The sequence below is a fragment of the Nematolebias whitei genome, chromosome 19 (genome assembly GCF_014905685.2).
Source record: "Nematolebias whitei isolate Nwh7 chromosome 19, NemWhi1, whole genome shotgun sequence".
NCBI lineage: Eukaryota > Metazoa > Chordata > Actinopteri > Cyprinodontiformes > Rivulidae > Nematolebias > Nematolebias whitei.
The window spans coordinates 25306434-25319059 of record NC_056516.1 but is presented as its reverse complement, the minus strand read 5'-3'; the positions used below and the strand labels follow the sequence as shown (position 1 = coordinate 25319059).

General features: G+C 39.8%; 4 protein-coding genes across 4 annotated transcripts; 2 read left to right on the top strand and 2 right to left on the bottom strand.

Annotated features, from left to right (window-relative positions):
- Window positions 1-464: 464 nt before the first annotated feature.
- Window positions 465-1928, bottom strand: chrac1 (chromatin accessibility complex subunit 1). The gene is made up of 3 exons (XM_037692935.1): window positions 1744-1928; window positions 1457-1583; window positions 465-678 (listed from the first exon to the last, which is right to left on the bottom strand). Exons 1-3 carry the CDS (start codon window positions 1894-1896, stop codon window positions 599-601), a joined length of 360 nt encoding a protein of 119 aa, XP_037548863.1. The 5' UTR covers window positions 1897-1928; the 3' UTR covers window positions 465-598.
- Window positions 1929-2648: 720 nt separating this feature from the next.
- Window positions 2649-4543, top strand: gatad1 (GATA zinc finger domain containing 1). The gene is made up of 5 exons (XM_037692809.1): window positions 2649-3125; window positions 3609-3731; window positions 3820-3879; window positions 3980-4163; window positions 4244-4543. The coding sequence occupies exons 1-5, from the start codon at window positions 2943-2945 to the stop codon at window positions 4432-4434; spliced, it is 741 nt and encodes a 246-aa protein (XP_037548737.1). The 5' UTR covers window positions 2649-2942; the 3' UTR covers window positions 4435-4543.
- Window positions 4544-7276: 2733 nt separating this feature from the next.
- lrrc14b (leucine rich repeat containing 14B) lies at window positions 7277-10331 on the top strand. Its single transcript, XM_037692970.1, has 3 exons — window positions 7277-7552; window positions 7643-8271; window positions 9653-10331. Exons 1-3 carry the CDS (start codon window positions 7277-7279, stop codon window positions 10329-10331), a joined length of 1584 nt encoding a protein of 527 aa, XP_037548898.1.
- A 323-nt stretch (window positions 10332-10654) lies between these two features.
- On the bottom strand, window positions 10655-12386 carry LOC119426185 (cytochrome b-c1 complex subunit 7; the record flags this gene model as incomplete). The annotated part of the gene is given in 4 exon segments (XM_037693757.1): window positions 10655-10863; window positions 11100-11266; window positions 11693-11761; window positions 12362-12386. Coding segments are annotated over 4 exon segments (339 nt in total), but the record flags the coding sequence as incomplete, so codon positions are not given.
- Window positions 12387-12626: the final 240 nt, after the last annotated feature.

The window sequence follows — 12626 nt, the reverse complement described above, 5'->3', positions numbered from 1 at the left end:
TAAAGCATTTGTCTTTATTTGATATCAAATCTAAACAAAAAAAAGGTAAATAGATACACGATGCATTCTGATATGTACAAATGTAAAAAAAAAATGTACATCTGCAGCTGGTCGCACTTGAAATAAAAGGTACTTCTGATATAATCGAACATTTTTTAATGTTTTTATGAGTTCAACCACATTTTCAAAAATGTTTAACTCAAAATCAACAAAGATCCATTTTTAGATTCTCTAAGCAACATTTCTACAACAAAGCTTTCACCCAAATTAGATTTTAGGACAGTAGCAGGCGTGATCCTGCTGAGTGGAATGGGTTTCCACGGTTTGTCACTCGGCTTATCACACTGCTTCCAAAAAGGCCAAATGCTAATGTAGGTGCTGAACTTAGACGTCAGAAACTTCATCCGATGCAAAGTTTTTTTTGCTTTAGAACAAAAATTTCTTCAACCTTGTTGACCTTGTTGTCCAAAGAGCTCGACATGAACTCAGTGTCTAAAAGGACTGATAAAGTTCAAAGTGTCTGCCGACAGTCACAATGCTCATAAAGACACGTACATGTAATAACATAAGTCCAAATAAGGGTAAAGTCATGTTCTTGTCAAAAATCAGCTTCTTCGTCTTGCATTTGCTCCAACGACTTGAAGTAATCTCGAGCCAAGATCTTCTTTGGTAAGATATCTGCCGAGTAAAACGATCAAAGGAAATGTTACAGAATGAGAACATGACTGTGAAAGAAGCTAATTAAGACTCGTTGCTTGGGATTTAAGGTTTTAACACTTGGATTACAGAAACATTCAGTCGTTTTCTTTTTTTTTTTTTTTAACAACATAACCGAGTTTAAGAAACTAGAGCAGTAGAAAATTATTCCAACTTGATACAGTGGGCTAAAATAAATCTCAGTTTCAACATTACAATAAAAACTACCACTTTATTTTCCCCTATTTACAGGAAAATGTTGATTTTATAATGAGGTCGGTAGATTATGATGTAGAAGAAGCGCGCCATGTTGTTTTAAGCTGTGTTTTTTTGTTTTGTTTTAAGTTTCTAATAAAACTGCAGGGCTACAGTGCTTAATAATTTGTACACATCCTTTATGATTGTCCATTATTGTCTTTGTTAGAATTAGGTCTCTCTTGTAAAGGAGTCCCCAAGGCTCAATGGGATTAACCTGCATAAATAAAGGTTGAATGAATTAATTAATTTTCTTAATTTTTTCCAACGTTATATTTATTGTATTTTGTTTTAATGAAGGTGTTCAGGTTTAATGTTTACTTTAGAAATATTTTGAATTCAAGTTGTGGTTCAAAAACAGTAAAATATAGTCTTTTTTTAATGAATATATCAGTGAAGGCTGGTAGGTTTAAAGCAACATCAAAGTGCATCTGACAGAAAATAATAAACAGTTTGTCCATCAGGTGTTACCTGGCTGCAGGTGAGTCGGTTCATTGTGTCTCACCTGTGAGGAAGTGGAAAGTCTCGGTCGCCTCTGCAGTTTTAGCCAGGTCGCTGTAATCCAAAGTGTTGGTTTCTCTCCCGGAGCTGTTGGTGAATGAAGTCAGAGCCAAATGCTGCACGAACAGCTCCTGCAACAAAGACACAAGTCAACAAGTCAATCTACAGAGCTCCAGCTAAAGTTTGATCCTAAACCTACTTCACTCCAGCTAAGAGCTAACGATGCTAACCCAAGAGACAAGAAACTGATCATTTAGCATGGTTAGCATTCAGCCGCCGGGAGCTTCTTACTGTGGCCTTGGTGGTGAGAAAGAGAGCGTCCTGGTTAATGCTGGAGACATCCGGGGAGCTCTTCATAATCAGCTTCACCCGAGACATCGGCAAAGAAATCGTCTTTCTGGCCTCTTGAGTTTTGTTGTCCTTGTCGGGTTTACTTTGAGACATTTTTGTGTAAACACGGCACCAAGAGGAGAGAGCGAAAACTTTATATTGTTTTGAATGGTGACGTAATTAATTTCTTCTTCGTCGCTTTTTATTCCTTTGGCGGTCTTTGCTCCGGTCTAGCACCTCCTACTGGTGGTCAAGGACCTTTATTTATGCAGGTTAATCCCATTGAGCCTCAGGGACACATTTACAAGAGAGACCAGATTTTTTTTTTTTTTTAACAAAGAGTGATAACAACAGTGGACAACAATGACAATAGCCTATCATAAAAGACGCGTACATTTTTTTTTTTCATGATTTTTTTTATAATGATCATGGAGTGGTGGCGCAGAGGTCAGAGAAGGTGGGCCTGTGATCGGAAGATCGTCGGTTCACGCCCCGGTACCGACAACATAAAAAAAAATTGGGTGTGTTAGGTGAAGCACCCACACTTGCCTCCACCCTCATTCGCCCCACTCAGGACTCATGAGAAAGGCCCTTAACCCCCATCTGCTTCCTAAAACAGGTCTCTCTTGAAAATGAGTTCTCGTGGCTCATTGAGACTACCTGGATAAATAAAGGCTAAATGAAAAAATATATATATCAGGATTGGTTAGTGCGCATAAATACTGTAATTAGGGAAAATCTGTTAAATAACTTAACTGGTATTTATAAAAACATTTTTTTCTTATTTTATTTCATCATGACGTTTGTTCAACTCATTCATCCATTCCTGATGGTGGCGCTCTCTCTCTCAACTGACCACAGAAGAAGAACCACCACAGAAGAAGAATATTAGCATTAGCTTAGTGGCTTCAGCGATGGGGCGACTAAGTAGTTTAAAACACAAACCGTGTGGATTATTTTTATCGGTTTGGGTGTTTTTATATGACTTTTGAGACATTTAAATTTAAGTTGTAACCGATGATAAAGTACGCTGGAGCTACATTAGTGAATAATCTACTAATTGTGAGCAGGCGCGCGTCGAGTAGCTTCCTCTCATTGTTATTGAAAACTGTTGTGTTAGTTTTGCTTTTTAAAGAGGCGTCGTTTTGTGACGGACAAGAATGCCTCTAGGTTTGAAACCGTGCTGCTTCGTCTGCAAGACGAACTCTTCCTCGATGTGGAAGAAGGGAAACCAGGGTGAAATACTGTGCAACAACTGCACAGGGAAGAGCAGCTGCAGCGGAGGAGCTTCAGGACCCCCCGTCCCATCCAGCCTGCCGCCCAGCAACGGAGGGGGAAAGCAGGTCAGTTACACCGAGGAAAAGCTTTATATATAATGAAGTTTTTGTGGCACATTTGTACTTTTGCACCCCAGTTTTCATTCATTTTTTTTGAAAAATATAAATCTGACTGATGCAACGGGACAAAGGTTCACAATTAGCGCCCCCTGGCGGCTCAAACCTTCATAAATAATGTGCACCAAGCATCTCAAACTATTAAGATTGATCAAAAGATATTAATAGATCTTAATTATTTTTGCTGTCCCTGTATGGATTAGATTGTCTTCAAGTTCTTGTTTTCGTTGCATATTTGTTTTTTGTTGTGTATGTGTCTAGTTTGCCTAAAACACGTTTTAAAAATAGAAATAAAATTGACAACATATATGGGGAGAAATATCAATATATCAGTACCGTCTTTATTATGAACCTCTTGTCACATAAGTCAAATGGTGTGTTTTTTTATACTAATACATTAAGGCAGAATATATAAAATGTGTTCATTTTAAGTCCAAACAGGAGATACACAGGAGGTCTGCACGGCTCAGAAGCACCAAGTACAAAGCCCCTGCCTCTGAGAAAAAAGTTTCAACAAAAGGAAAAGGGAGAAGACACATATTTAAACTTAAAAACGTATGTTGCTAATAAACTACATTACTTGTACTTTTATTTTCTACTTGCTGAATTTCTACATTTGACACCTGTCTAATATCTCTTACAGCCCATCAAAGCACCAGAATCTGTAGCAACAATCATCACATCAGAATCTATATTTTATAAGGTTTGATGTTTGAACTGACCAAGCTAATTGTCATTTCTTCTGCCTTGTGTTGTGAATTATCATAGTATAATCAGGGCCTGTGTACTGTATGTGTCCTCAGGGTGTCTATTACCAGGTAGGTGATGTGATCAAGGTGATAGATGAGGAGGATGGGAAGTCATACTACGCTCAGATCCGAGGATTTGTGCAAGACCAGTACTGTGAGAAGAGTGCAGCGCTAACGTGGCTCATTCCCACTCGGGCCAGCCCAAACGATCAGTTTGATCCTGGAACGTACATTGTTGGTAAGCAAATGTGCACAAAACCACTTTTCTTGAAGCAGAATTTGTTTGAAATTGGCTTAAAGATTCACGTTTTGTTTCAGGTCCAGAGGAGGATCTTCCCAGAAAGATGGAGTATCTGGAGTTTGTGTGTCACGCCCCATCGGAGTACTTTAAGTCCCAGAGCTCCCCGTTCCCCACCATACCCGTTTGTCCTGAAAAAGGCTACATCTGGACTCACATAGGACCCACACCAGCACTCACTGTCAAAGAGTCTGTCAGCAGCGCCAGTTAACAGACCTCTGATATGAACTTATTCTGTTGTATTGAAACAAGTGAATGTACATTTATGTGTTATAAAGAAAACAGTTGTAAACTGCAGCTATTACTCAAGTTTAAAGGCAAGAGGCAATTTGATCCAAGACACGCCATGTGTATTGGCAATGTAAGCAAGTTTATATAGGTAAAACATTGGAATAATAATTTTGTATTTGATAATAAACAGTAATAGTTATTTCCAGCATTCATTTTGCCTGTTATTTTTCAAAATATTAAAGTGAACAAAAGTAGGGGCACCCATCCGTTGTCTTTACCCACTTTTTCCTTTTTTGGGTCGGGGGGTCATTGTGTGAGAGGTTGAGTACATCCGGGACAGATCTCCAGTCAGTCACAGGGACACGGAGACGATCATTCACTCTCTCACTCACACCTAGGGACAATTTAGAGTTATCAATCAGTGTAACATGCATGCTTTTGGTCTGTGGGAGGAAACCGGAGTACCTGGAGAGAATCCACACATGCACAGAGAGAACATGCAAACTCTGCCCAGAAAGGGCCCCCAGCCGGGATTTGAGCCAGCAACCTTCTCGCTGAGAGGCAACAGCTCTACCAACTGATCCACTGTGCAGCCAAGTAGCGGCACCCCTAATTTTTTTTTTGTTTTACAGTAAATATAAGAAAATATGCTACTTCCAGAATAATATTAAAAAATGACAAATTTGACAATTGATTATTAGGCAAATTTTTACTTTATTTACATATTTTAATTTTTTTTAATAATGGCCTGATTGGGAAAAGGGTTATACAGGTCCTTCTCAAAAAATTAGCATATTGTGATAAAGGTCATTATTTTCCATAATGTAATGATAAAAATGAAACTTTCATATATTTCAGATTCATTGCACACCAACTGAAATATTTCAGGTCTTTAATTGTTTTAATACTGATGATTATGGCATACAGCTCATGAAAACCCAAAATGCCTCTCCCAAAAAATTAGCATATCATGAAAAGGTTGTCTAAACAAGCTATTAACCGAACCATCTGAATCAACGACGTAACTCTAAACACCTGCAAAAGATTCCTGAAGCTTTTAAAAACTCCCAGCCTTGTTCAATACTCAAAACCGCAAACATGGGTAAGACTGCCGACCTGACTGCTGTCCAGAAGGCCATCATTGACACCCTTAAGCAAGAGGGTAAGACACGGAAAGAAATTGCTGAACGAATAGGCTGTTCCCAGAGTGCTGTATCAAGGCACCTCAGTGGGAAGTCTGTGGGAAGGGAAAAGTGTGGCAGAAAACGCTGCACAACGAGAAGAGGTGACCGGACCCTGAGGAGGATTGTGGAGAAGGGCCGATTCCAGACCTTGGGGGACCTGTGGAAGCAGTGGACTGAGTCTGGAGTAGAAACATCCAGAGCCAGCGTGTGCAGGAAATGGGCTACAGGTGCCGCATTCCCCAGGTCAAGCCACTTTTGAACCAGAAACAGCGGCAGAAGCGCCTGACCTGGGCTACAGAGAAGCAGCACTGGACTGTTGCTCAGTGATCCAAAGTACTTTTTTCAGATGAAAGCAAATTTTGCATGTCATTCGGAAATCAAGGTGCCAGAGTCTGGAGGAAGACTGGGGAGAAGGAAATGCCAAAATGCCAGAAGTCCAGTGTGAAGCACCCACAGTCAGTGATGGTCTGGGGTGCCATGTCATCTGCTGGTGTTGGTCCACTGTGTTTTATCAAGGACAGGGTCAATGCAGCTAGCTATCAGGAGATTTTGGAGCACTTCATGCTTCCATCTGCTGAAAAGCTTTATGGAGATGAAGATTTCATTTTTCAGCACAACATGGCACCTGCTCACAGTGCCAAAACCACTGGTAAATGGTTTACTGACCATGGTATTACTGTGCTCAATTGGCCTGCCAACTCTCCTGACCTGAACCCCATAGAGAACCTGTGGGATATTGTGAAGAGAAAGTTGAGAGACGCAAGACCCAACACTCCGGATGAGCTTAAGGCCGCTATCGAAGCATCCTGGGCCTCCATAACACCTCAGCAGTGCCACAGGCTGATTGCCTCCATGCCACGCCGCATTGAAGCAGTCATTCATGTAAAAGGATTCCCAAACAAGTATTGAGTGCATAACTGAACATGATTATTTGAAGGTTGGTGTTTTTTGTATTAAAAACACTTGTCTTTCATTGGTGGGATGAAATATGCTAATTTTTTGGGACAGGCATTTTGTGTTTTCATGAGCTGTATGCCATAATCATCAGTATTAAAACAATTAAAGACCTGAAATATTTCAGTTGGTGTGCAATGAATCTGAAATATATGAAAGTTTCATTTTTGTCATTACATTATGGAAAATAATGACCTTTATCATAATATGCTAATTTTTTGAGAAGGACCTTTATTTTTTCTGATAAATGTTTGCTGTCTAATCAGTTTTGTTTTATTTTAATGAACACAAAATGTTGCTCATTTCTGGAGACGGCTTGTTTCTTTTAGTTATAAGATTATCTGATTATTTTATGGATCAATGCAGACATAACCAGACGTGTTGAAATGTTGCTCCTATTTTTCTGAGGCAACGGTCCTTAACAGACACCATGCTCCGACGAAGGACATGAGACAGCTGCTTCTATTTATAACTCGGTGCTCTTACCTATCACAAGACCCTCCATGCTCTGCTCGACCACAGCTAAACACAATCCAGGACGAGTTCACCACTAAAGGCTGGCACATCAACAAAGCAGAAGCTACATAGAAGAAACACCGGAACAAGGACCTGGATGAAAGCAGCGCTCATCATCAAACAGGAAACCTTATAACCTGAAGCAGCTGCTTCATAAAACCAGAGAACATGAAGTCGCTGCGCTTCCTTGCAGCCGAGGGCTTCGTCCAGACTGGTTCGAATGCTCTAAGGGACCTTGGCTGTGTGTCGTTTAACCTCTACCCACTTCTCTTCAAGGCCTGCTACCTGAATGAAAAGGCCGAACTGCTGCGTGCTTTGGTCCAGACATGGCCTCTTCCAGAGCTCAGCATGCAAAGGCTCCTGGGGAAGTCCACAGACTGTCAGGTGGACCTCACCTCCTGCACCTGCCGGCTGTGTCTACAAGCTGTTCTAACAGGTCTAAAGGTACCTGAATGGGTTTTACCCATTTCTTTTTATTTAATACATATTTTTAGGTTAAATAAATAGCTTAAATTATTCTCTTTTTCCTCTAAGGATTATGTGCTATCTCCTCCAAGAACTTATGCCAAGACTTTGCATGTGGTGGACCTGACTGCTCTTAAAGACACTGAGCATCAATCCTGTCCATGCAAGTCTTCTCTGGGTCGATGGGCCAGAACCCAGCTCCTGACCGAGATGTGCTATGAGACATTGGTGGCCATGCAGGCCAGCGAGGTGGCCCAATCTTCCTTTGACACATCCATTGACATCCGTCTGAACGGCTTTGTCACAGGGCGCAACTATGAGCTGGTAGCACAGGCCTTCCTGCTCCTCCGGTACTGTCCCCTGAAGCTTCGCTTCGTCAGTTTTAGAGCCGATTCCCTCTCTCTCAAGCAGCTGTTCTACGTTCTTCGCCTGGCGGAGCCTGAGTTCATCACAAAGCTGGAGGTAGTCCATAATGTTCCCCTGGAGGCCATGCACCTGGAGGTGCTCCTGTCCAGGGTGGAGTTCCCAAAATTACAGTCTCTAACGCTGCCAGCGGGGGCGCTGGATGTCAGAAAGTTGGGTTCTGACGAGGAGGATCTCCTGACAACTATTGGTAACCTGCTGGGACACATCAGCAGCCTCACTGAGCTTTATGTGGGGTTCTCCACACTCACTGGACACCTTCGAAGACTGCTATAGTGAGTATAGTAAGGTCAACAAGGTCACTGGCTTCAGGTGTGGATCACTCATGACTGACTAGACTACTTGTAGATTTTGGCCTGAGTGTCATAGGACGGTCCAGCTTCAGGCTCATGTTTAATGACAGGAGGAACTTTGTGTTAAAATTACTGACAGGATGCCAGACGGCTGCAGGCCACCAGCAACTGGACTGATGTTCTGAACACCTGAAGTAGAAATAAAGCAGGAGACAAAAACCTAAATAAGTCAAAGGACTGGCATTCTTTGAAGGAATTCATATCCCTTGCTGCCCTTCATGTCAAAGTTTTAGACTAAGATCATCTTATGTAGAAAATAGTCATTTTGGTCAAATGTAGTGTTATGCACAAACCAATTATCGCAAGCAAGATGTCACACTCAGGTGTTGTGAATGACTCTCAGCTACTACTATGGTAAATTTTAGAACAGTAGATGCAAAACTGACTGAATTCTGGGGATTTTTGTTTCTTTAGGAGTTTGTTGTGGCAGCCATCTTAAACTGGGTTGGCTCTAAAAGTTAAATCAGTTGCAGATGTACATCCAAGATTCATTGGTACCACTTTACAAAAGGCTCCCCTTATAGATGGCTAATAGATGTTATTAATTCCTCTATAAATCCCACTTTATAAATCATTAATAACTGCTTATTGTGCATTAATTAACGGTAATAACTGACCAGTTTCTTGCGAAATAGTGATCCAAATCTGTTCACCTATATATTTCATATAGATGTTACATTAAACATTTCAGACTAAGTTACTACCTTGAAAGCACTATAAATCGTTGTAAACCTATTTCTTTAGGATATATTAGTTGTAGATACTTATAAAGCAGTGATAAAGTACAATATTACATGCTTAGATTTACAAATGCGTATTGTGCTCTAGATGAAATATGTAGGTGAACAGATTTGTCTCACTATTTGGCAAGAAACTGCTCAGTTTTGTCTCTGTCTTAATGCATAATAAGCAGTTATTAATGATTTATAAAGTGTTCATAGAGGAATTAACATCTTATAAACTATTAGCCATCTATAAGGGGAGCCTTATTGTAAAGTGGCAGATTAATTTTTATAAGAAAAAACATCTCAAATCATGTTTTGTAGACAAATGCACAAAAAGTTTTATTGTCCACCTTCACCTTTCGACAGCAGGTGATAAAGGTTGTGTTTACAGAGCAGATGATTTAAGCATTTATAATTATGTTCTTGTTATCCCAAGAGATTTAATTTTCCAACCATTTTTTTGGGGGAAAAAAAATCGCATTTTCCTCACAATGACACAAAACCCACATAAATAAGTTTAAATATAATCTGTAATAGTTTTTAGCTTTTCAGAACTAAAAATTGTTTTCTTTATCCAGTCCACTCAACACACCACTTCAGCGCCTGGAGCTGGCCAACTGCTGCCTGAACCGCGTGGACATGACCTACCTGTCCAACAGCCTCCACAGCGAGGCCTTCTCTCACCTGGACATCAGCGGACATGACATCTTCAGCTCTTTCCCCACCGCCTTCCACAAACTGCTGAGCCGCTGCTCAGCGACCGTGACGAGTCTCACTCTCGAGGAGTGTGACATCACAGAGGAACACGTACCCGCCCTCATTAACGCCCTGTCTCCCTGTCAGGAACTGGAGGAGCTGAAACTTCTGGGGAATCCTCTCACCTCTGCAGCCCTGCGGAGGTTATTCTCCACACTGTCTGCAGGGTTTCCAAAGTTAAAGTACATAGAGATGCCTGTACCGCGCGAGTGCTACTCCGAGGATGTCACTTATCCTCTGGAAGAGTCAGTGTTGCTGCACTACAACAAGGACCTGTTTCAGGAGATCAGGAGCCAACTTTTGGGCATCTTAGAGGGAGCAGATAGAGGAAGAGTGGAGGTGTGCACCCCGCTCATGGGAACCTATGATCCTGACATTCACGAAACCAACAATGAACTCGGGGTTTCCATGTTAAAATCTTTTTACAAAGTTATTGGGAACTTTATAGGTGCCATAAATGACGTAGACAACAGGAGATCACAAGCTCAAAGTTATAACTGATGAGGTTTTCTGTGTATAAGTCTTGAGCTCATGTTTTGTACATAAATCTAGTGTTTCAAGTGAAACAAATCTTCTGATTGTGAATTATAGGTTGACTGTAGGTTTTTCCTGTATAGGTCAATGTTTTAAGTTTAATATTTTTTGTGTAAATTATCACTAAATTTATTTAACTACACTGTCACTTATCTGTCCTTGATCAAGAGCCAACACTGAACATAGTTATGTTGATTAAGAGATGGGTTAGTAATGTCTACTACACATTTGTACAAAAATTATTTTTGTGTCGTAACAATAAATTCATTATCCAAAATTTAAACGGAGGCTTCCACTTTCCAAAATGCGTTTTTATTAAGCATTGTTTTATTATAGGTTATGTTTCATATTAAACCTTTACATATTACACCAGGGGAGGGTCACGCACCAACCTAAGACAAGATCAACACAAGGAAATGTCTTATTTCTTCATCCATTCTTCTCTTTCTTTCCTCTCACGGATCACCTCATCCAGGTATGGTTCCAGGTAAAGGACTTCCTGAGAGGAGAAAAAAAATGGAATAAATAAAATAAGATTGTGAGTCAAATCTAGTGGGACTGCATATATAATTTATATAAAATCAAAACTTTATAAAATAATTTCCCACTTTAGTAGTTTCCACACTGAACAACATCCATTTATGCAAAGAGTAAACGAGATTTCACACAATTATCTTTTTTAATAAATCCCACACTTAACAAAATGCATGTTAAGCTATTCTCTTGTGGACATACTTTTTCATATTTTGTCCACTCCTCTTTTGGGAGAATCCGGTGCTTCATGCTGAGATGCATCGCCCTAGTGATCCTGAAGAGCCTCTCGTTATAAACGTCCTCAGGAAGCCTCTTCAGGGCCTCTTTCACATCCTGATCCTCGTAAAATGTGTCATTGTACATTAGGCCTGCAACAGAAGACACATTTACTGAACTATGTAAAATTCAAAATGGAAAATTAACATTATTTCAAGACGACTGTTACCGTTTACCAATATTAAAGAAATGTTTCATAAAATATTATGCCAAGTAGAACCATACAAACTAAAGGAAAAGTGCCAGTTGTAACAATGGACAAGGACTTGTGTCAAGTTTACTGTCCTTGTTTAAATCTGTTGTTGTCACTTGGATCTTAAAGTTTTTTTTTTTTTTTTTTCCACAGATATTCTTACCTGGGATTAAATTTATTCGACCTCTAAGTCTCTGTTTATGATTGTCTTTACTTGAGTCAAACTTGTGTGTTTCTGTTATCAACATACATACTTTACTGCCAATATTCATTTTGTCTATTCTTTTATTTTAGTATGTAATTTAATGGCCAGGACTTGACTTACCAAGTTTGTTGAAGCCGCACAAGTTGTAATACGATATCCTGATATTCTCCACAACCTTCCTTGCAGCCACTGTGAACATTAAATAAACACAAATTTAAAAATTTATCAAAGAAACAGAGAATATATTAAATAAAACCTTAACATGATCAAAGTGGACTCCAGGGAGGTAAATATTTAAGTCATTAAATGACATACTAAATAAGATGTGAGGTTTTATTTCCATAAATGATTAAATGAGTAGAACATCTTCTCTCGTACCAATTAGTCGTTTTTAACCCATATATGTCCAACTTTATTCTGACATTAGCCTTAGCCTAGCCGACACTCATGAATAGCATATTAACCAAAACACTGTCATCACAAACAAATAGTAACCTGACAGCACACTTAAACAATGGGCTCACTGTACTGTGACTGCATAATATTCAAAGTTTAAATTAAATATAATCTGTGATTTCTTTCATGACGAATGCGAAGCTAACATTAGCTGTCCTGTTAGCATCGGTTAGCACGGGGGCAAAGAGGACGCACATTTAAATGCTCCACGAAGTTCCATTCAAAAATCGAAAACCCAAATAACACAACGCGTTGCCTTAAGGCCGTACACAGCTCTTATTTCAATGTCAAACAGAGACGTTTACAGGTTTAAAAAGAAAAAAATAAACCTACATTTGATTGACCCCGTAATAGACATATACGCCATTATGATTACAGGGCTCTGTACTTGCTCTGGTTACCACTACAAGTAAGCGCGATGCCTTATGGGTAAAAGGTTCTTCTTCTTCTTCTTCATCTTCTTCTTCTTCTTCTTTTGGTTTTTATTGGCGGTTGGCAACCAACTTAAGGAGCATTTACCGCCACCTACCAAACATGTATATATGCCCACCCTGACCCTCACTAAATTACTTGTATGAATATGCAGCGGCAGACTCAT